The sequence below is a fragment of the Vipera ursinii genome (assembly GCF_947247035.1).
Source record: "Vipera ursinii genome assembly, chromosome: 1".
NCBI classification, from domain to species: domain Eukaryota; kingdom Metazoa; phylum Chordata; class Lepidosauria; order Squamata; family Viperidae; genus Vipera; species Vipera ursinii.
In genome coordinates, this window is record NC_139512.1 from 277,169,597 (window position 1) to 277,194,735 (window position 25,139).

At 37.3% G+C, this 25,139-nt stretch overlaps 1 protein-coding gene across 1 annotated transcript in view; it reads right to left on the bottom strand.

Annotated features, from left to right (window-relative positions):
* Nucleotides 1-4,015: 4,015 nt before the first annotated feature.
* Nucleotides 4,016-25,139, bottom strand: part of EZR (ezrin) — a 39,952-nt gene continuing 18,828 nt past the window's right edge. Inside the window, exons 4-14 of the mRNA XM_083371183.1 lie at nucleotides 23,399-23,494; nucleotides 20,502-20,776; nucleotides 19,442-19,525; nucleotides 19,111-19,257; nucleotides 14,300-14,396; nucleotides 12,876-13,039; nucleotides 12,297-12,427; nucleotides 11,245-11,405; nucleotides 10,240-10,332; nucleotides 5,637-5,894; nucleotides 4,016-4,613 (exon numbers count right to left, since the gene is read on the bottom strand). Coding sequence (XP_083227309.1) covers nucleotides 4,449-4,613; nucleotides 5,637-5,894; nucleotides 10,240-10,332; nucleotides 11,245-11,405; nucleotides 12,297-12,427; nucleotides 12,876-13,039; nucleotides 14,300-14,396; nucleotides 19,111-19,257; nucleotides 19,442-19,525; nucleotides 20,502-20,776; nucleotides 23,399-23,494 — 1,671 coding nt within the window. The 3' untranslated portion in view covers nucleotides 4,016-4,448. The remainder of the gene's footprint in view (nucleotides 4,614-5,636; nucleotides 5,895-10,239; nucleotides 10,333-11,244; nucleotides 11,406-12,296; nucleotides 12,428-12,875; nucleotides 13,040-14,299; nucleotides 14,397-19,110; nucleotides 19,258-19,441; nucleotides 19,526-20,501; nucleotides 20,777-23,398; nucleotides 23,495-25,139) is intronic.

Sequence of the window (25,139 nt, forward strand, 5' to 3'; positions counted from 1 at the left end):
TTTTAAAGATATGGTATAATGGTTCTGAGACAATATCTGCCAGCTCCTTCAGAACTCTGGGGAGTAATCTATCAGATCCCAGTGATTTATATTCATCAAGGTCACACAGGTGTTCTCTTACCATTTTCTTACTTATTTTAATTTTTATTTCTAGTCTGTCTTTTGCAATTATGTTTTGTAGGTTGGGCTATGGTTTCTTTTTGCATGTTGACTGATACAAGAATGAGCTAAGCAGCTTTGCTTTCTCTCTACCGCCTGTTACTTCCTTGCCATCTTCCCTCTTTAGTGGACTGACTGTTTCCTTGAGTTTTTTCTTGTTATTTGCATGTTGAAAGAAACGTTTTGAAAATAATCTTTGACTTTTGTTGCAAGTCTTGTTCATTCTGAGCCTTTGCTTTTTGACTTCATGTTTGCATATTCAGGCTGCCTGCTGATATTCTGCCTTAGTTATGTATTCTACTTTCCATTTTTTGTACTTATTCTTTTTGTCTTTCAGTTTATCAGAGAGATCTCTGTGCAACCATGCTAGTTTCTTCTTGGATTTCTTGTTTTTCTTTTTCAGTGGTATTGTGTTGAATTGAGCTTTTATGATTACATTTTTTTTAGTGTTTCCCATGCTTCTTGAATTGTTTTCCCCTTTAGAATTTTTATCCATGAAATTTTGTTTGGGCTCTCTCTGTTAAAATCAGCTCTTTTAACATTAAAGACACTGATTGGATTATATTCTATTGCTCGTGTTTGCATTACGGTATATTGAATTCCAGTATTAACCAGGTTCAGATAACACCAAAGACTCCAAAGGGAAGAAGCATCTAATGATTGAATGCACATCAACTTTCCCTGCACATAAGAAACAAGAAAGTTAGAATGAAGGATTCTAACTAAGCCTTCCCAAAGACATATTTGTTATCCATGTATTACATTAAAAACAAAACACACACACAAAAGCATTTGGTGATGTAAGCTTCCACCTTCAATCGGAAATAGTATAGTCCAGATACAGTCATCTCACAATGTTTCAAAGAAATAAGACATTCCTGTAATGGTGCTGATAGATAATACAATCCCTTAATGGAATGATTTCTTCAGTGGGAACTTTTCAACTGATACATCTTCTATCACAGGTATGAAGAATAAGAAATATTTCTTTCTTATGCTCCATTCTCATTTACTATTGCCTTTTCCATTTTGATATTTTATTAGACCTTTCTCTGATTTTTTTTTAAATCAGAAAAGATAATCCACCATAATGCGTATATCTGCTCACATTTTAAACTTGCAAACTTAGGAACCATGTAAATTACTGATCTAGTTGTTGCATGCTGAATTACTTTAATGTCCCCTATTTTGGATTTCCTTGTAATAGCCTTCTCTTTAATAAACAACCCAAGGACCAAAGTTAGCAGCTATGACACAAACAAGAGTAAATTGAATAATTCTCAGCTTGATTTGTATCCTGCTAAACTCTTTCTGTGGCAATCAATTCTTTCCCTATTGCCAAATGATCCATTTACAGTTAAAAGCCAACTGAATGCATAAGGTTGTACAACTGAAACAAATAACTACTCCAAATCCAGTTCAACTGTAAAATAGTTGTGCATGTTTTATTTGATGTTATGCATAGAGGAAATAATAATCCATCTAAGAGTGAAAACTGGGATAAAGTTAACTCAAGAACTGGCCAATATTTTTCCTTTCCTCCTCTTTTTTGGTTTCTAACCAGTTGTGTCAATGTAGAATTCTTATGAACTCTGAAACCTGTATGATTTTAATATTTTTCTCAAAAGTTTTATCCAGTTATGCAGAGATCACTCCATTCCAATCCCCCACCAAACACCAATTTCCTAAGAGAAACCTATTAGTCCCTCTATAAATCCTTTATAGAACAGTACAGGTAGTCCTGTACAGGTAGTCCTCTTGTTAAAACCTAATTTGAGCCTCTGTATCCCCATTATTTCAGTAAACAAAAATGGTAAAACTTTAATAACCTTTTCTCAAATACCTTCGCTAGAATCTTCGGGGATTGCTCTACATCTCATCCCTCTGAATTGCAACAGAGCCAAATTATTTATTGTCTTTTCAATTCTCTGCCTTTAAGTTTTGCCTTATTCTCCAGAATCACCACTTTGTCATTAGTTTTACATCCCCAGAAGCTTATTTTACATAGATTACCACTTTATGGTACTGTATCTCCTTTTTCATCTTTGCAAATCCTTGAGCCATTCTTTTCCAAAATAGTACATATTACCTCAAGATCCTGATAAAGCAGGAATGCAGAATGCTATGCTGGCATTTGAATATATATATGAATGCAGCTGTCCTGCTGAACAAAGGAAGCTCAAAAAAGGATGGGAAAACACCCCCTCCTCTTTTAATTGTAATTATTTCTCATATTCACAAGGCTACAGACAATGCAAACCTATCTAGAACTGAGGTGAAACAAAAACATACATTTACAGGACACAAATCACGTTGGACTTAAGTGGAGTATCTAAACAATGAGTTACCCTGGCTAAGAAGACATGCTTTATGCTTTACTCATAAGATGTAATTATGGCCTGTTAACAGGTTTAGCACAACCTCAGTCTAATGTTTTCCAAACCCAAGCTAGTCTAAAGTTAAACAATCACTAGCCTTCCAAGAAAATGACATGGAATGAAGAAGCCACCAGTTCTTTCATTCCACTTTGATTTTTCATCACCCACAAGTAGGGGTGATCTTTCCTGGGAAACAAATGATAAAGCCTTTCAGATTCCTGAGTGTGGTTGCTCTGATCAGGCTATTGCACTTTCTTTTCAGAAAACAGGAAAGCAAAACAAAACAAACCACCCTTCCTGTGATGTATTATCATGCAGATTGCTGGCTATCTGATCTTGGCAGTGGAGGTGATGGCAGCTGCCATTCCTATTGTTAATACCAGTACTGTTCAATAATCAGCTGGTTCAGACTATGATTAAGGCTAAACATGGGTCACACTATTGAGAAACCTTACCACCGGTTAAGGCTTATAGTTATTAACTTAATTTCCACCTTGCATCCAAGGCAAATGTTTTGCTGTTCTGTGTTATTAGCTTATATATTGAACTTAATTAAAAATTTACCCTCAGTGTTATAATTTCTTCCATAATTATTGTTTTACCTTTCTGTTTTATTATTAATATTCTCTGTCACTTGAACAAATGGGTTGCTTCATAGTTTTTCCAGAAAAAAAGAACTGGAGAAATTTAAGAAAGAAAATGTTGCCTTGCAGATTTTTATTTATGGGTAGATTGCATTCAACAAATAATCCCACCACACTATATCAGGATTCCAGAGGTATAAACTTCAAAATACAAAGCAGCATAGAACATTGTATGTAGAGCAGGACTAGCAACATGCTGTACTCTGACACTGATGATTTCAGAAGCCTAAAATTGGGATCTGGGGGGCTAGGAGGTGGTGGTGGTCAAATGGCGGTTAACAAGGGGGCAGTGAGGCAAATCTATAGCAACTCTCTTCAACAGAGACATTTTAAAAAGCTGATAAAAGTCCCTTCATGGCTGGAGTCTGAAACGGTACCATTTTTTAAAAATTAGAAAATTTGTTAGAAAAAATAGGATTAGTGAAATTATTTATATTGAATTACAGGCATGCATTACAATTTTCTTTCAAGTAAAAAAATCATCTTTACAAATGTTTTCTAGATCATGCCTCACCCAAGAGTTGATTTTTTCCCCAAAATATCATTTGTTTAACAAGTCAAGAAATAATAACAAAATATACAAAGCAAAAAACCCTTTTCAAACTAGAATTATATGTTACTTATATTTTTAACACATATATATTATATATAAATATGATACTACAGCTGACTGGTTAAGCTGCAGTTCAACACTTGAATAATATTGAACATCGACAATTTCCCTCTATTTCTGATATAAGAAAGACATCCAAGCGTGCCTGTCGTTTACTCCCTTTGAGCGATCATCGGGAACCTCTCCGATTCAAGGTGAAAGTTTTTTAGAGTCCTTTTGTGACTTTTTTATAGGAATAACAAGAGATGAGGAGTGACTTAAGACTTAAGAACATTATAAACTTCAAATACGGTGGATGTTTAAGAACAAGAAACCTAGCATATTTCCCTACACCCAAACAAATCTGGATATACTTGTGGTAGTAAAAAGCCTTCTATTAAAGCTGCAGAACTCTTAACGTGTAGGAAAAAAGTGATTGTGAGACATCCTTTAACAATATTTTTTGACACAACATTAATATGATTTCATTACATCTCTGACTGTTCTCTTTGTTATACTTAAATCCTGGTGGCTGCTTTTATTAAATTCAGCTGACACCTGACAGTGTGGGAGTTTTATTTATTTATTTACTGGTATGACTTTGCAAGTGACCTTCCAAGAAGAAATGTCAACATTCAAAATCTGCATTTCCCAGAGTCTTCATTGAAACTTTATTTACATAGCTTCAAATTCATCAATTCTCTGCTTGGTGTTCCCTTGTCGTATCTGCCTTAGTGTCTTGTACTTGTCTCGGCCTTGTCGCATATTCTCTGTGTGGATGAGGTCATTCTGAGTCTTCTTTTCATCATCTCTGGCCTGAGCTAGTTCATCAGTCAGCGTCTACAACATTTAAACACAGTATTACAGACATGCACAAATAATAAATATGTGAAACTTACGTTATGATGAAAACAAAAAAAAACTAACATGAAATTTTGCAAATGCAATCTGAAGGTGTTTTCTACGTATCATTCTTCTAACGTCCAGAAATATGCATAGTTCAGTCTAAGAGACTACAATGGTTAGTGTTAGAAGATAAAAGATCTGGATCATCTAAATTTGCCAACCATTTTTTACCTTCCACTATAAGTTACATGGTAGCAAAGATTTCTAGATTATGTCCTACATCATTATCTTCTTTCTTCATAAAATGTAAAACCTTTCTTAACGCTTTAAAACAGGGGTCTTCAAACTCGGCCCTTTTATGACTCATGGACTTCAACTCCCAGAATTCCTCAGCCAGCATGCCTAGCTGAAGAATTCTAGGAGTTGAAGTCCATGAGTCATAAAAGGGCCGAGTTTGAAGACCCCTGCTTTAAAAGAAAGATACAATTACAATCTTTCTCCTTTCTTGGGCAGATTATAAAATGGTACACAGAATGATAATAAATGCTTTCTTTTTTTTTATTAAAGAGTTTTTCAAAAACAAAATTTTACAATATATCCCCAAATCCCTCCCACCCCAAACCCACCCACTTCCCCCCCCCAACTTCCCAGAGCTAAATACAGGATTATAGTTACAATAATCATATTCTAAATAAAAATTATGCATAATATACAATTAACCAAATTCATAATGTGCTTTAACTCCCCTTTAACATAACTACAAACAAAGTACCAATAACAATATCCCACTAAAATCTACTCATAAGCTAAATGGAACTTTTTAGTCCCATATTTGTTCTGAATATAATTTATCCATCTCCTCCAAACTGAAATATATCTTTCCTGCGAATGATCTTTCAAATAAGCAGAAATCTTAGACATTTCTGCAAGATTCGAAACTTTAAACACCCATTCTTCTATAGTGGGCAAACTATCCTTCTTCCGATAATAAATGCTTTCGTATTACTAACAGATTACCTTCAGTTGTCTTTGGACACGCTCATTCTTTTCGGCTTCAGTAATTCGCTTTTCCTCATTACGATCATTCAGTATGCCTTCACTTGAGAATTCTGCACTGTAGCCAGAGGACTCAATTCCTTCATCTTGAAGATTATCATGGACATGATAGTTCACTGGTTCATATGTAGGTGGAGGTGGAGGTGGAGGAGGTGGAGCAGTCATTACCAGGTGTAATTCTTCCTTTGTTTTCACGAGATCATCTTGGGCTTCTTTAGCCTAGAAAAGGGAAACCAAGAAGAATATGTTTCCAATGTTCAAGTTTCCAGTGAAAGTGTTATTTAAAAAATAGGTGACATAGGACATGACATTTTGTGTGTTCCCCAAATAATCTTAAAATATACAGATTTATGATAATTTAATGCCTCAATAAAGTTAGAATTAAGATTGCCGGAAGAAATATCAACAACCTAAGATATGCAGATGATACCACTCTAATGGCAGAAAGTGAAGAAGAACCAAAGAGCCTCTTGTTGCGGGTGAAGAAGGAGAGTGCAAAACTTGGGTTGAAACTTAACATTAAGTAAACCAAGATCATGGCATCCGGCCCTCTCAATTCCTGGCAAATAGATGGGGAAGAAATAGGGGTAGTGACAGATTTTATTTTCCTGGGCTCCAAGATCACTGCAGATGGGGACTGTAGCCAAGAAATTAAAAGACGCTTGCTCCTTGGGAGGAAAGCCATGGCAAATCTAGACAGCTCACTAAAAAGCAGAGACATCACCCTGTCAACAAAAGTGCGTATAGTCAAGGCTATGGTCTTCCCAGTTGCAATGTATGGCTGTGAAAGTTCGACCATAAAAAAGGCTGAGCGCCAAAGAATTGAGGCCTTTGAACTCTGGTGCTGGAGAAGACTCCTGCGAGTCCCTTGGACTGCAAGGTGATTAAACCGGTCAGTCCTAAAGGAGATCAACCCTGACTGCTCTTTAGAAGGCCAGATCCTGAAGCTAAAACTCAAATACTTTGGCCACCTAATGAGAAGGAAGGACTCACTGGAGAAGAGCCTAATACTGGGAAAGATTGAGGGCAATAGAAGAAGGGGACGACAGAACGAGGTGGTTGGATGGAGTCACTGAAGCAGTAGGCGTGAGCTTAAATGGACTCCAGAAGATGGTAGAGGACAGGAAGGCCTGGAGGAAGGTTGTCCATAGGGTTGCGATGGGTCGGACACGACTTCGCAGCTAACAACAATGCCTCAATTAATAATTTAATTTTTAAGTATGCCGTCATTCTCTTTTCCCAATGACTATGTTCCTGACTCTCAACCTTATCCTCCTTCCGGGCTCAGATGCACTTTTCTATTCACCCATATTGGCAAATGCGGTTTGTGTTCCCCTAAATTATGTAATGTGGCTCAATTGTTTAGCCACCTGGCCAGCTGTTTGATGAGAAACTGTTCCCCAAAGTTTTGACATATTTAACTACGGAATCCTCCATCTCAAAATAGACTTGAATGATTTAAAAGACAATAGTCAAACCTGTGAGTAATAAAGCTATGAGTGTTACTAATTTAGTCACAATGGCTATGCATTAGTTGTACTATTAGATGCAATATGCTTCTCAATACAATATTTGGGAAATACAAGTTGGTATAGTTATATGTTGTAATGTATTACTTGCAAGAATATTAGTGGCTAAAAAGAGCCATCTCTGTGTGAATGGCTCTCTTACCTCTGATGCAACCTGCAAATTATCAATAAAACCTAGCTGTGTACTGAATTTGTCTTTCTTATTATTTATGTCTGTTGTGTAAACATAACATAAAGTTAGAAGTCAACTGAGAAGCTCTGAACAGTGCAGGTGTAATCAACAGTCTCTAGGTTTAGGTTTTGTTAGAATTTTGGAGAAAATGGAAACAAAGGTTTGAGCTTTATGGTGGCTAGCAGGGCCAATAAAAATAATAAGAAATTACAAGCAGTCTTGTTTCAGCTTGTTGATGGAGAGGAGGCAACAGACATATTTAATACATTCTAATTTGAAGAGAAGTTTAATAAGCAGATATTGCAGGTGTTGAGAAATCCGAAACTTGCTATGTACCAAGAAAGGACATTGCATAAGGGAGGAATAAAATTTTTACAAGAAAACAGAGAGACTTATGTAACAGAATTAAAACCTTTAATGCAGTCTTGTGAGTTTGGACAGTTACGTGACTTTAAGTAAGGACTGTGGCCTATATGGAATAAGACCTGAAAGAGTAAGAGTCAGATTGTTAGGGACAGATGATTTAACACTGGAACATGCTGTCAATGTTTGCAGAGCTGAGGAGTAGGTTGTAGGTTGAGCATACCGATAAGGAACTGGTTATTTTGAGAAGTCATGAGAATGCCTCTAGAAAAGTTAAACCCCAGCCATCTGTTGTAATGCCAAAGACCAAAGATTGGAAGCACCCATGTCTGAGATACAGTTTCTCAAAAGCGCATGGGGCAGTGGTTGGAAAAAAAATGCAGAAAATGTGGGTGGCTGAATCTTTTATAAAAAGTGAAGAACTAAGAACAAAAACTGTATATCGTATGAGAAAGAAGCTTCTTCAGAGCTTTGTAATGGACTGATTAAAATGGAAGTTTAGAAGTTGAATGGGCTGTTTGTTTAGTTATTAATGTTGTAAAACTGTAATGTTTAAAATTCATATGGGGGAATAAGTATTAGGTTTATAGCCTGTATAAAGTTGTTCAGAGTTAAAAGCAGTAACTCAGGGGTGTCAAACTCAATTTCATTGAGGGCCGCATCAGCATTGCGGTTGCCCTCAGGGGGCCAGGTGGGTATGGCCAGGGTGGGCGTGGCCTACTGGGTGGGCATGGCTAGAGTGCGTATGGCCTACTGGGTGGGCGTGGCCAGCTCTACATCATTCGCATCAAGGGTGCCTATGGGGGCCTGGGCAGGAGTGGGACAGATCTGAGGGTCTCTGGCAGAAGGAGGGTCTCTGGGCCAGGGTCAAGGCAGTGGGGGCCGTTCCTTCACTGTTTCCAAGATGGCTTTGCGGGCCACATGAAACCACTTCCCGAGCCGGATCTGGCCCCCAGGCCTTGTGTTTGACATGTCTGCAATAACTGATTTAAATCTTGTGTTCATCTGGACTGAGGTAAAGTACGTAGGACATCTGCTAACCTCTAATGACAAGAAACTTGACAAAAACAAAGACTGAAGCCATGGTTAAAATACCAAGAAGAAAACAGATGTACAGTGGTTTTTCAGTATGACCAATTTCCCCCCCCCAGGAGTCCCTAGGGAGAAGGGCGGTATAGAAATCAAATAAATGAAATAAATGAATTACTACTGTGATAATTCCATTAAGTCTATTGTTGTTACATGAGATTTCAGTGGATATCAGTACAAGAAGAAGCAGTTAATATACTGTGTTACTAATGACTGAATCTGCATTCAAATATTATAATGTGACAAAACTACGATGGTGTCAGCGGATGGCAGCATATCTAGTTTAGCTGCAGTACTCCTTCAGTGAGGAGTTCCAATGCCATATACATCTAGAGCCAGGATTTTTTAATTGCTTTCTTTTATGGAGTAGAAGTTTCAGTAGAGCCTGACCACAAACCTTTGAAAGCTATTTTAAGCGAACCATTATACAGAGTGCTTCAATTGTGGTTACTAATGTCAAGTACCTAATGAACCTGGAAAAGAAATAATATTTTTTGAGATCTTGTCTAGAGGTATTTTTTTTAATTTAACAGTCATAAATTTATGTTTTGGATTGCGCTGATGTTACAGCTGATAGGATGGGGTCTTATTATTATCTATGTCTGAGAGGAAACAGAATTTAAATATATTAGATTACATGATAAGTCCTTATCATTATTGAAGACAATTATTTCATTTTGATAAAGAAAGCAAGGTCCAGAAAATATATAAAAATAGTTTAGGAATTATAGACAGTCAAGTACCCAATGGACATTTACTGGTCAATGATGTCATCTTTTGATTAGGGATGCATGCTCCGTAGAGATAATATAAGATTTTTTAGGCTTTCAGGAATTGGAAATGTATCGAATCAATGGAAAAATGAGAATTGCCTATGAAAAATTGCCAATTTTCTTGGCCAAAATAGTTATATATTTGAATTTCAGAAAAACAGATTATCTTGCAATGTAGAATGCAATTCAGACAATTTGCAAAAGTTTGAAATTTTGTGTATACTACTTCCTCTCCATGTTATGCCCCTATCAAACAGAATGATAGAAGAATCATGCAGCTTGCAAAGAGAATGTTAGAAAAGTCAAACGAGGATGGTTCTGAATTTTATCTGGAACGTTCTGATTGTAGAAATACTCCCGAGTTTGTTTTATAAACAAAAATAGCAGACCTACACTACAGCGCTCAATTTATGCACTCTTTATGAGCTTCCTGGAAGCATCCTGTTCGCTGTTGTGGAAAGCAAATATAGAATGTCAGTTCTGATGCAATGTGGCTCATCTTATAGTGTAGCAAATCTTATAGGACAATCAACTGTACCATCTATATTTCCAATGAACCATGTTGCAATCAAGATCCAGGGAAGACCTAAAGTTGCTAAAACCGTGAAAGTAAAACAAAGTGGAACACATTAGCTTACCCTGTGCTGCCATTCTTCAACCTCAGTCTCTTTACGCTTCCTTGCCTCTTCCAGAAGAGAAATCTTGGCTGTATATTCTGCGAGTTCTGCAGCCTTTTTTAAGGGGAAAAAAGGGAAATTACATTAGATAGAAGTACTTTGGGTCAGTAAGACAACTGCTCCCTATTCCTAGAGCCTCCGGTTTTAGACAGGGTGGGACATTCAGATTCTGCTCCTGGGTCAGAAAACGACATGGTAGCAGCTACAAAAAAGTAGAACATAGGGGTGTGTGTGTGTCAAACTTTAGTTATGGGAAGACTAGACTACTAACATCCAACTTTATTAAGTTTGCCTTAAGAGAACTTTCAGAAATTTTATTAAATATCGCCTAAATACAATTTGCCAGTACCAACTCTAAGAAACCCATATGTCTATTCCTGGAATATCAACAGTGGCTATTTTATTTCTAGCTGCAAGTTAGAACATTAAAAAATAGTTTACAGCCAATATAACTTAAGCAAGCTGTTTCCAAACTGGTACCTTCCAGTTATGATGGATCTGCAACTATTAGCATCCTGAGCCAGATTTTACCCATAATGCCTGGAAAGTCTAGGAGCTTAATGCAACATTTCATGAAGGCACAAGTGATGGGAAAAGACAGTTTCTTTCTATAAGATATCACTGACCCCTGCAGGGTTTTCATACCTCATTTCCAGCTCAAATGCAGCTCAACCACTTTCTCTATAGCAGCACGATTGTAGAAATCCCTGTTCTGTAAAAACTGTTGTGCCCTTAAATTTTATTTTGTCATCATGCATTTGATTCAGGAAATATTTGTGGCTTGTGCTGTTTATTTTCTGTACTGTATCCGTTTTAGGTAAGATTTTATCATCTTTACATATTTTAAAATTACTTTGAAAATACACTGTAGATTGCCATGAAGACTTTGAGAACCAAAGGCAAGATTTAAAAAGCTATAAACACTGATGATGCTTGAGGAGCTTCCAAAATGCCTCCGATCCATACCAGCTGCTCCTGACTCTTCATTTGGTCAACAGCCTGCTTCTCCAGCTCTTCCTTCGCTTGCAGAGCCATCAAACGCTCATTCTCCAGACGCTCTGCTTCCTCTTGGGCCCTTGTTCTTTCTTCCTCCAGCTGCCTGGCTTTTTCGATCTGGTCTGAGAGCTCTGGCAAGAAGGAAAAAACAAACAAACCAATCACATATTACTTTAAATGCTGATTTTTTTTTAAACAACAACAACAGCAACCACCACAACCCACTCTTCAGAAATTGCATCAGTCTGGCTTCTTGTGGAACGAGGCGGTAATATTTGTGGAGAAGTAGGACAGTTCCTTCACCTTATCATTTTATGGCTAAATATGACATGCAACTAAGACCTCATGCTTTTGGAATGCTAGTCCTTGTTTTATGCTTAGAATATTCTTTGAAGATAAATAGTTACAGCTTTAGTCACCACAGTTGACAGCACTGGCCGACTTGCAGGAAGTCCCCAGGCTGTTGACTAAGAATGGAAAACATCTTAGAAGAAATGTCTATTCTCATATTGTGATTATAACTATATCTATCAGACCAACTCCAACCAAATCACATACCTGCCAAGATAAATAAGTGATGATTACTTCCGATTTCATTGCATTTGACACCACACAAAGATTACTTCAGTGGTTAATTTTTTCAGTCAACCAAACTATTAACATAGGAGGCTGATATTTTGGGGCTACGCAATAGCCCTGCCAAGCACTGCATCTTGATGGCAACAGCACATCATGATTCCCCGTTACTGCAGGCGAAGTGAAGCCTCCTCCAGCTCCCCACTCTCTTCCTCAGAGCAAGGTCCTGGGAGTTCATTAGGGCGAGACTACTCTTCTCTCAGAAGGATATGTTTACCTGTATGTGTATTTCTATTAATTAGGAAACTCAATCCATAGTACTACTACAATGACATTTTAGGTTGCTATTGCTTGTTAAAGACACTGCTTATCAGATCAGAAGTGGGGAACATAGAAAGATGGATGTGGGTTTCAGCAACTGCTGCCAACAAAATGCAAGGCAGTACCTTTTTCTGCTTTTTGTGTCTTCACTTCATACTCCTGCAGCCTCATCATCAGCTCTTCTTTCTCTCGCATCATCTGCTCTTTTTCCTTCTCAATTGTCTCTCTTTTCTTCTTCTCATTCTCCAACATCTCCCTTTAGATATAAAATTAAATTAGCTTTAGAACTGAACAGACTACAACTTACTTCACTTTCTAGAAACGTTTTCCACTTTCCTGATTTTTTTCATAATAACCAGGACAGAACAATGTGAAAGTATCTGAACACGTGTTTAAATCAAGAGTAGTACTTATTATGTAATGATTGCATTTCTAGTCACTCACGATTGCATTTCTAGTCACTCATGACCTAAACCTTTCTATTAAGGAACCGTGAAGGAAGTAAAAAGGATATAAAGATCTCAAGCAACTCAACCTCTTACCAATCCATACTCACTCTAGATTTAATTTTTGGTAACCCTATGATTGCCACGTACGCTATGGTATGGTAAGGCTATCAATATATCTACATCAGAATGATCACACTTAATGTAGGGGCCTAATTGAGTTATACCATGTTGTAGTTCCTATGCTCCTGCACACACCTTTCTAGCTCTTTCTGGTGCTTCTCTTCACGGGCCTGAGCTTTCATTTGCTGGACCTCAATGGTATCTGGTTTCCTACGGCGCATATACAGCTCATGATTTCCCATGCATAGCTGCAGGATTCTCTTGTTGATTCTTAGGCGAGGAGCATAAAATATAAAGTCCTGTCAAGAAGAGATGAAAAGGTTAAAAAGACACCCATGCACAGGCACACTTGCAGTGCCCTACTTTACAGTTTTGTGTCAAACTTTTCACTGGCTCCCTAATTCTTTGTAATGGAAAATCCAAGCAGTAACAAATTAACCCATTTCATCATTTAGGGCAGGGGTAGGCAACCTCAGCTCTTTTATGACTCATGGACTTCAACTCCCAGAATTCCTGAGTCAGCATAGCTGATATAGGGGTTAGGGCTTCTCCCGCAATTGGCCTATGATTGCTAATTTCAGCACTAAAAATACATTAATAATTTCTGAGCCCGACCAATTTAATAACTGCTATAACAATGCTTCTCTAATAGCATCTTTTGTAATATTCATTGGGCTTTGTGCATGGGTTAGATAAGTAATGGTATGGAAATCATCCAGATTCAAAACTTCTGTCCCTAAATTCTTAATAGCCAAGTATCAGAGCAAGTTCATTTGTAGGGTGGAACAAAGACAGAAGGGAAATTATGAAATAATGGATGGAGAAAATGAGGCTAACATTAAGAAAAAGAACACAATAAAGTTATTCATAATCCCAGGGCTCCAGTGAATATTTGGAACACAAAATTTCAATATGGTTAATGGCTAAATGACTAAATTTTCTCTTTACCTTCAAAGAATAATTCCTCGTAATCAAATATTTAAAGGGGAGGAAGTCATTTCTGAAATTTAAGCAATTTCTGGCGAGACCCATTTATATTATAAAGGAAGGCAAAATAAGATATTTCTTCAATATACCAACCTCTTAAAAAAACTTTACAGAAAGGTTATTTCAAAATTATCAGGAAAATTAAATTCTACAATGCAATGATAGAAGATGTTACAGAATAAGGAAATATTCCTATGGTAATTTTTTTAAAAAGTTATCATTTTAAGACTTCAATTTTAAGACTCCAATTTTGTGCAATATAAGAGGAAGAAAGTGATGCCCATAATATTAATATTCAATAAATACAATAAAATGATTCAACAAACATTCTAACATATTGATGTGGACATGATGAAAGGAAGGGAGAATTCCACATTCTGTTGAAGTAATTTCAATCATTAAGCAGATTTATTTTATAGAAACCAGGGTTTCCACTATTATTCAACTACCAAATGGGCATGCAAATTCATTCTAAGATTTATGCAAATTAACAGGTAGGTCTTTAAAAAATAACAGATAAATAACCATATTCTCTTTCATTAGGAGCAACACTAATTATCAGTTATACTCACTGGTGATTTCTTGTCAATTGGTTTTATAACAAACTTCTTATCATTGAAAGATATGTTTCGAATTTCACTCCAAGGGAAGCCAATTTTAGGGGTTAATCTGGAAACACCAAAGCAGATACAGATAAGGAAACAATATCTACAACACAGATCAAGAAGTTTGGCTCTATTACACTCCAGCTAGTCGAGGTAGTCCTCAGTTTATGACCACAATTACTGGAATTTTGGTCATTAAACAAATCATCATGTGGTGGGACTTAATTCTGCAATATTTTTACTGTGGTTGTTAAACAAATCACATAGTCATTAAGTGAATTATGCAGTTGTTAAGCAAATCTGGCTTCTCCAATTGACTTTGCTTGTCAGAAGCTGGCTGAGAAGGTTGAAATTGGGATCATGTGACCACAAGACACCGAATCATTGTCAATGCGAGCAGGTTGCCAAGTGCCTGAGTTGCGACCACGTGACTGTGGGAGTTGTTGCAATGGCAATAACTTTTGAGGATGGACATGTCACATTTTCCAAGGCCATTGTAACTTCAAACTGTCATTAAATGAACTGACATTAAGTCAAGGATTAAATTGTACTGTGATGCTGAAGCTACCTCCCTGTCTCATTAGATCTTTACAGCAGAACTGGGAGTAAAATAGATCTGGTTCCAGATTTCTGCAATAAGTTGAACAATTGGCATCTAACAAAAGTTACTTCAACCTTCATAAACAGCAGAATATGGCTTTTACAGGAAGGATGCCAAGCAAAAAAAAGACTGATTATTGGATTTAATGTGGTCAAAGAGGCATCGTGACAATATGTGTTTCCCCAAACACAGTTTTGTATCCAGCCTACTAAATAACATTTTTGACCACACAAGCTACATGACTGCCCATCCCCTTCTCTACAGCATCCAATTATCAGATCAATCCGGGATAGAAAAAAAATAATAAATGAAAATCTCTCTCTTTGTACCCTTAAAGTTCTAACACCTGTATTCCTCTTTATATCACAGTTTTTAAAGTGAAACTCTGCCACCTCCCAGAGAGAAAAAGTTCTTCCCCATAAAGGTTTCATCCATTTTAAATCCCCCCATTCTGTGGGGGGGGGGACATCTTCAATGGGCTTTGAATTGTGGGTTAGGGTTGCACAATTCAAAGCGCACTGAAGATGTCCCCCCTGAATGGAGATGAAACATTTACAGCCAAATCGTCAAGCTCAGAGATCAGACTATCAGCTCAATACCAGTGGTGGGATTCAGCCGGTTTGCACCACTTCGGCAGAACTGGAAGCTAATTTTTTGTTGCCCAGAACAGATTTCCGGAAGCAGCATCCACACAGAGAACCGGTTGTTCACATATTTGAATCCCACCACTGCCAACCCGAGCTACTAATATTCAAACAAATCTCAAACACAAGTATATAACTCACACAGAATATTATAACTAGAGCATTGTGAGTTAATGCTTCTCAATATATACAACTACTGTTTTAAAGATACCGATGCAGTAATTAAGTGTTGGAGATTCAAAGGTAGCTTTCATAATGAAAAATAAAAGTGCTGTTATTTATATGCTAAACTCAATATTAGCCATAGGTGTGCCTTACCATATTCCATCCTCCAGCAATTTCTATGCATTCAAGTTGTATTAAAAAAAGGGAAGGGGGAAGCAGCAAGTTAACTTCCATATTATGAAGATTCCATTATGAATCATTAGATGAGCCAATGCTTAATTTACTTTGCACATCCCCCCTTCCCAGATTTTCTTTCAGAAGCAAATGTTTCTTCCTGCAGGCTTTATATAGCTTGTAAAACCAGTTTGAATGACTGTGGCTACACAAAGAGACCTGTCATTCAAGAATCTAGAAGTAGTTTCACTCATGCAATCCTTAAGAGTGACACTCCTTATTTTCTAGGTGTGATAGGTTTGCTAGAAAATTTTTTACGACTTCTTTGGTGATCTTGGTATAATTTTGATTAAAAACGGCAAGGAAGACCTGGCATATAGCCTTTTTCCAATGTTTGCAGCCAATTTCTCCTGTTGGAATGTTTCTACGGCTTAAAGCATGCCTTGGAAACAAATATAAAGCCAAGTTGCTATTTATAAATAATCTACTATGCTTCAAAATAAATTCAAGTTAATTTATGAACTTGTACTTTCTTGGTGTATTGAACAAGTATTATATGAACAGGAACCATTCCTTTTTACATAGTATCATTCAGTTTCTTCTGTCTCATTTCCAGATTACCACTATGCTGTTTCTTCCTCAAATCTCTTCCTTAATAAGGAACTCTAAATGTACTGCCTTAAAATAACAAAGATTGTCAGTCTGGTATTCCAAGAATTCAACTTAACTTTACCTGAGCAGTTTCCAGATAAAAGCCAACTGTTCGCTAAGAATAATTTCACACTAATGGTTCCTAGCATGGAATAAACGATTATAAAAAGCTCTCAACTGAGCATAATGGAGAGTCTCCATTGAGGAGAAAGTTGAGTGAGAATCCTGAATGATTAAGCAAGGTTTCTTACATGGTGGCGATCCTGTGAATATGTTTTGCTCAGACTTGGTTACTCTAATGGAACACAGCTCTCAGAACAGATTCTCCTAGTCTTAACCAAAGATTGTTGTTGTTGTTAGTTGCAAAGTCGTGTCCTACCCATCGCGACCCTATGGACAACGTTCCTCCAGGCCTTCCTGTCCTCTACCGTCTTCTGGAGTCCATTTAAGCTCACGCCTACTGCTTCAGTGACTCCATCCAGCCACCTCATTCTCTGTTGTCCCCTTCTTCTATTGCCCTCAATCTTTCCCAGCATTAGGCTCTTCTCCAGTGAGTCCTTCCTTCTCATTAGGTGGCCAAAGTATTTGAGTTTTAGCTTCAGGATCTGGCCTTCTAAAGAGCAGTCAGGGTTGATCTCCTCTAGGACTGATCGGTTTGATTGCCTTGCAGTCCAAGGGACTTGCAGGAGTCTTCTCCAGCACCATAGTTCAAAGAACCAAAGATTACTGGGATTGAATCTGAGGCTTTCCACACGCAAAATGTGCATTCTTCCCTGACTGTGTAATACATGCACATACAATAAATAACAGGTTATTAAGACTATAACATATGTATCTGTTTGATACTTTGTAATCTTCAATTTGGTGACACAATGCATCACAGGCATCCCAAAGATGCTTTTTCACGAGGAAACTGGACTTTCTTGTTTTTCTTTGAGGACGTTTCACTTCTCATCCAAGAAGCTTCTTCAGCTCTGACTGGATGGCGGGGCTGAAGAAGCTGAAGAAACTTCTTGGATGAGAAGCGAAACGTCTTCAAAGAAAAACATGAAAGTCCAGTTGCCTCGTGAAAATGCATCTTTGGGATAATTATGACCAGGGTGATTGAGAATCTCCATAGACAATGCATCATAAGGCAACAATTTTGGAATCAACATATCTTAACGTATCTCAGGCTAATTTACAAAATGCATCCAAAAATGGGGATCCATGATTAAAATTTGGCAGAGTTGTGGCCGATGGAGCATGTCTTTTGACTATACTTTCCAGAAACTCTTAAGTTATTTGGCACAAGGAAAAATGGGAGGACTTTACCCCCCCCCATCTCTCTTTGGCTCGTGTTCCCAATTGGTTGGACACGGTGGCTCAGTGGGTTAGGACGCTGAGCTTGTCGATCAGAAAGTCGGCAGTTTGGCGGGTCGAATCCCGAGTGCTGCGTAGCAGAGTGAGCGCCTGTTACTCGTCCCAGCTTCTGCCAACCTAGCAGTTCGAAAGCACGTCAAAATGCAAGTAGAAAAATAGGGACCACTACGGTGGGAAGGTAACAGCGTTCTGTGCGCCTTTGGCATCTAGTCATGCTGGCCACATGACCACGGAGACGTCCTCGGACAAGCGCTGGCTCTTCGGCTTTGAAACAGAGATGAGCACCAGCCCCTAGAGTTGGAAACGACTAGCACGCACGTGCGGGGGAACCTTTACCTTTTAAGGACTGACAGGTTGCTTTGGAACGGTGGCTGAAATCTTAAATCTCTTTTAACAGTGGTGGCCGATAAGGGGAGAATGAGTGAGTCAGACGATTGCTGGTAGAGTAGGTCTGGCTGGGGTGTGTTGATGATCAAAGGGTGAGCACTCTTCCTCACTGGAGGGAAGGGTCTTTTGGAGACATGCCAGAATAGGGAGTGTGGGGTGTGGGGTGGGGTGCAGTATCCCTTGTAGCCTGTCACTCCCTTTGTTCCTCCCTCCCCCAACAAAATGGAAGGAAGTTCTGTGGGTCAGCTGAAGTGGTGGAGGAAGTAATTTCATCAGAGCATTCCTGAAGTTTGTGAGGGGAATGCAAACACCACGAGCCTATATTATATATGGAAAGAAAAATGTCCCAACAGGTCATGGATTGTCTACAGTATCCTTTGGCTCATATCTCAATCCTAGTTCCTGCAGATGATTGTTCTTGCTTCTGTCCAATACTTTAACAAGTGAAAAATCGACTTGGCTTCTGATTTTTTTTCTACAAGTATCAATAAGGTATGATACATAATAAAGATAAGCCATGCAGTAATTGTTCCCTGTAGCCCCTTCCTGTCCTTCTGAAACCACATGCCTGTACATGAGCTTAAGGAGAAAAGAGCGCAGTTAAGGGATAAAGCAAGGCAAGTGACATTGAAGTCATATGCACCCCAGCACAATATTATTTAGCATATATTCTGAAAGGCAAGGTGACCTTAGCAGATATGATTGCTATAAAAGTACATATCACAGATGAGATAATTCTTTGGCACAAGAACAGCTCTTTAGTCTGACAAAGGATTATAAATATCTCCACTTACTTGTCGTCCTTTTCATAAATGTTGAGCCCAAGTGCATCTACTCCCAACCAAAGTTCTGTTCCTTTCTTGTTTTTTATTTCAAAATAGTTGATTCCATACATTTCAAGATCCTGAGCAATCTTCAAATATTCCAGCATGGCATTTTCTCTGGTTAATACAAAATAGGAAATGTTAAGACTTGTTTTCAAGACTGATGCAGAACTTTGAGGTGCTGGGAAAATAAAATACTCAGATTGCTAGGTATAACAGAAAAGATCTAATATATAGGACACTTCAAAATAACTAAAACCAATTTTTAAAAGTAAATAAAAAATTCAATGAAATAACTCACTTAAGCATTCCACCATGTTCAGCATGCCATACTTGAATTCGTTCTTCCCACTGTTCTCTGGATAGCTTATGTTGATCCATTACTCTAAAATATAAAGATATATGAGATTTAAATTTCAATTTGTTTTATTTACAAAAATGTCATATACTAGCAAAATTGGGTATATGGAAAAGATGGCACAGAACATTTAAAGTAAAAAAGTTACTTTTTTGAGATTTTTAAAAACATGAATCTTGAACAAGTTCCAACACTAGTCTTTTAATGATTAAACTCTAGCTTTACTACAGTTATTCTTTAAGGATGTGCAAATGTCTGAAAAGATCCCTGTCCCATGAAGTTTGTACCCAAGAGCTCCATGGGTACAAAGTAATGTCTTAAGGCAGTAGTAAGTAGCAGCAATTTATTAGTTTGTTAACTGAAACCAGAAGTGAATGGAGAAATAATATACCTATTCAACTGACACTCTATGTCAGGGGTCTTCAAACTTGGCTCTTTTATGACTTGTGGACTTCAACTCCCAGAATTCCTCAGCCAGTGTGCCTGCTCTATGTTGATAATATTATCCCATTTGTTTGTTCCAACTTTCATTAGGTTTAGATCACATTTTACTTTAGGACCTCAAAGTGGTACACTTAGCTTCTTTAATTTTCCCTATAACAACCATCCTTTTGGGAAGAGAGATAGCAATTGACTCAAAACCTTAAGTATTAGCTTCACTACCATGTTTAGTTGCTAAATATTATGTGCAGTACTAGGACCCCATAAGTAACGAGCATCCCTAATATTCTAAAATAATTTTTAAATCTCAAATTCTGCTAAATTTCATGAAAATTACAACATACTGTAGTTCTTTTGTATTACTGGTATTTCAGCTTTATCAACATTTTGAAAAACAAAACTCATGACTTTTCATTTTATGGTGTTACTCTTTTCTTAATGGATTGGCTATCAGTTGTAACAATTGCAAAAACTGTTCTAGTGTTTTTTACACATCCCACATTCTCATCTGGAAGTTCATTCAATAGAATCGGGGCCTCAGGGTTTCAACAGACGTGCTTACCGCTGGGGGACCAGGCGTTCAGAACTGAGATACCCAGCCTTGTGCAGTTCTTTATTATAATCTCCAAATTTGGCTTGCACAGCGTAAGATCCAAGAAGGACAGCGGTTTCAGGTGGGCAATAGATCTCGTCACTAAGGATTCCTTCTTTCACTTGCAAGAAGAACAGCTTCTGTGTGATGTCCTGGATCAACTCTACAGACACATCTTCAGGAAAAAACTTGGCCCGGAATTTGAACTGGAGTGGGTTCTCTTTCCTGATTTCTTGAGCAGAGACCTAAATAGCGATAGAGTATCAGTAAATTATGAAAACACTAACTTGTTGAATGCAAGATGTTCGTTTATTCAATTTTGATGCTGCCCAACTCCAATCAATAATAAAATTTTACTGTCAAGTTATTAGATATCTTTGAACTTATATGATTGTTTCCAGCTCCAAAAAAAAATCAACTTATTTAAAATCTGTAAAAAGGAACAGCCCCTACTTAAAGTATAAAAAGCTATTCTGTACCCAAAATACCAACGTTAAAACAACTATTTCATTTGCCTTTCTGCTTCCTATCACTTGAGCAATAGTGCTGTTCAGTAATTGTTAGGAAGGCCACGGGAGGTCTTTGGTGCTCTCTGAGCTTGGTTGTTTTCTTCCAGATGTTTCATTACCCAAACTCAATAACATTATCAGTGCTCCTGAGGATCTTACTTAGTTTGGGAAATGAAACATCTGCAAGGGAATAACCAGGCTCAGAGACCACTAAGGACCCTTCAGTTCAACCCCGAGCTATTAATATTCTCCTTTATTTGTAATATGGCTCATATTATAACATGGCTACATCTATGCATGGGGGGAAGGGTTGTTTGAGCAAGGAAATTTCTACATTTCTGAGGTTGTTTTTTCCCTTATGACTCAGCAAACATCAGGATTTGGTAAGCCTAGAAACAGGATGTTTGCACTGTCAGGAGATGTTTAACTTTCAGTGAACATGAATGTATATTCTCATTCATTCTCTCTCTCTCTCTCTCTCTCTCTCTCTCTCTCTCTCTCTCTCTCTCTCTCTCTCTCTCTCTCTCTCTCTCTCTCCCACACACACACACACACAGAGAGAGAGAGAAAGAGAGAGACATACAGACAGACATTTTGCACAGAAGAAAAGGAAATTGCTTTAGTACTTAACAAAAGTGAAATGTCTTTTCAAAAAACCAAAAAGGCTGCTATTTACACATTTGACTTTGTGGTAAGGAAAGCTAGAGACAATTCCTAATATTTAGTCCCTCCATGTGTCAATCAGAGTATGCTTGTTCTTTTTTTTATTTGCTTAATAAGGACCCATCATTATAACTCATCTGGATTACAATAATGAAAAATAAAATGGTGTTGGTATTTTAAACATTATCTTGCTTAGATTATGTTGTGTTCCTGACTGCTTGCAATTTCTCTATCTCAGTATCACAACATAACCTGAGTTTACAGATATGTATAGTCCCTTTAAATTGCTTTTCCTGCATCAGCATTCCTATTATGCACAAAATAAACTGTGTTAAGTATATATTATTAGCAATTTTAAACAGCATCTATTAACTTTGATAGTTGACATAGTTGTTTCAATTGTCAGTTCGATTGAACTGACTGCAAAAACTATAATTATACAGTTTTATAAAATTAAGGGGAGGGAGATGGAAACTGAGCACAATCTGGAAAGATTAGTGAAAGACTAATACACACAGTATGCATGCACACACTGTGAATGCACACTCAGTTTGCCAGCTCACTGGTCCCCACCAGACAGCCAATAATCTTTATTTATACATTTTTAAAAAATGAAATTCCTATACAAGAGGGTATATAAAAACCTGACAGTTACAACATCAACTGCTAGATGTACTGAAAATCTGTTTTAGATGGCTGCTAAGTGCACTTCAAGATATAAATGTCTTCTTGTCCTACATTCCATTGCAGACTATTATTGTCCTAGCACATAGACTTAAGTATGATGTCTGTAGCACATGCCCTTATTATTCAAGTGGGATAGCTGACACATAACTGTGATTAGCTCTTATTTTATTTTATTTTATTTTAATTCCATTTATATCCCGCCCTTCTCCGAAGACTCAGGGCGGCTTTACAAACTTAGCAGTAGCCTTCATTCTATGTATATGCCTGCTTCTTAGGGCTTTCACACACCCCCCCAAGCGGCATTATTACAAAGTCAGCTTAATTGCCCCCAACAATCTGGGTCCTCATTTTACCTACCTCGGAAGGATGGAAGGCTGAGTCAACCTTGAGCCTGGTGGGATGCGAACCTGCACTAATTGCAGGCAGCTGGTGTTACTTAAGGAGGCATTAGCCCACTGCTCCACCAAGGCTCTTCTTATCAATACCCAAGCCTAAACATCATCTCAACAAATTGCTTTACTTTAATAGCACTGGATCCTAAAGAAAGTGGCTAGGGCTAAGGGAATTGTCAAATATCCCATTTTGCTGGTCAATATTTCAACAATTATTTCAGAGCCCTGGTGGTGCAGTGGTTAGGGTGCAGTATCACAGGCTAATTCTGCTGACTAACAGCAGTTTGATTCTGAGTGGCTCAAGGTTGACTCAACCTACCATCCTACCACAACTTTTTGCATATGGCCCCTTTCACTGCCATTATCATCTACTTGCTTGCTTATAAATAAATAGTAATTTTTGCACTGCTTTTGAACTGCTTTGTAGGATTATTTTAAAAGATTTAAATACAAATAAAGCAGTAATAGCAAATAATAATAGCAAATAATAAACACGTTATTTTTCTCTGAAATGTCTGTGATTTGACTTAAAAGATTTAGATGGATCCGATTATCAGTTAAATAGTGCATACCTATGTTTGGATGTTTAACAATCAAAGTTAGCTTATTTCATTACCTTTTTCTCAAGTTTCAGCCAGGTTGGGAAACCTTTATTATCTGTACATTGAAGACCAAAGTACCATACTTCGCGCAAGCCTATGGTTTTCACCACCTGAAAAATTAGGAAAGGCTAAAGCTGAATTTAAAGATGTATTACTTCCTAAGACAATTCATACAGGAAATATTAAATTATTAAAGTTTCGCCATGTCAAGCAAATGACAAAAAGTGTTGCATTGATGCTTAACTTTGTAAACGCAGCTGAGGAAAAAAGAACTGGTTCAAAGACTGAACAAAAGACATACTGTTCATGCTGACAGATTAACATAAAAAATTATTTAGAATTGCATTCAAAATGTTAAAGTAACTAAAACCTAATTGCTGCTTGAAATAAGATCATTTACAACTGTATTGTTATACTATTTATAACAGTAACCCCATTAGGCTTAGAATCTTGCCCAAGGAAAATTCAGTTAGGACTGTATTTTTAAATAATGATAACACTTTAATAAACCCCCCCCCAAAACAGCAACATTGTATGAAGACATCTTTTATAAATCAATGAAGACTAATGCATTATAATTAAATCTGCAAGGTAGAAGATTATTTCTAATGTCAAAAGTTATATTTCTTCATTATGGTTGCTTCCCTTTTGTAGCTATTAGTTATTTTCTATATAAACAATGCCTTTTCCTGAACACAGGTTTAGGAAAATATGTGCTTGAATTAAAGCAGTATTAAGGCAGCAGCAACAGAGGGCAAGCACATGTTGTTGCTTATTCATCAAACTCAAACATATAGCTTCCTGACATTGTGCAGCTGTGTGGCCTAAAAAAAATGTATGGCTTCCGATGTTCCATAGTTTAAATTTTTTTGGGGGGGAATTAACTGGGGCTCCTAACCAGCAACCTAATTCTATAAGAAATTGAAGGAACCTGGTGAAATTGCTATTAACTATTTATATGGGTAGTCCTCAATTTACAACCATTTAAAGTTATGATGGCACTAAAAAGTGACTTATGATTGGCCTTGTCAACAGAAGCAGGAAAATACTGTTCTGTAAGTGGAGGATTTGTGATTGGGTATATGTGAATGACGCTGTGTGTTCCCACCTTCTAGAAATGGTCACCCATAGCAATTTGGCAAGAAACAGAGATGTACATAACTGAGGAACACAGAACTCTTGACCAGAATGCCTCAGAATGAGTCATAAGCATTATTCAAAGAAAAGGAAGAAGAGTGAAGCAGCTTAGCTTTCCTGAAAACAGCCAAAATATAAAGGAGATATTTGTGTGATAGAAGAATGATTCATATTTGTAGAATCTGAAGAATGACAGTAGTGGTGGGATACAAGCAAGAGAGATTTTATATACTGATATGAAAACCTTTGGGGGACTCTTCCTACCTTGAGAAATCAATGGGTACCAGGCTAAAGCAGAAAATCAGGTTCAAAAGAATACATTTCTTTTTTTATTTATTACTAAATTTATATGCTGTCTGTCTTGCTGTTGAAGTTTTATTTTAGCATTATCCATTTATTTTTGTATCAAATGAATATTTGATTGCATTGACAAATGTTCTGACTGCTTACAGTTCATGACAAATGCTTGGCAATTTCTTTTTTCTGACTTGTTCACCCATTTGAAGAAATTGTAGGCTATTGATAGAAAGCTTGACTAACTTGCCTCTAGCGAAATAATAAGTCAGTAGCTGTAGTTTCCCTCTGGTTACTGCATTTAATTTAAGATAAAGTCTCTTC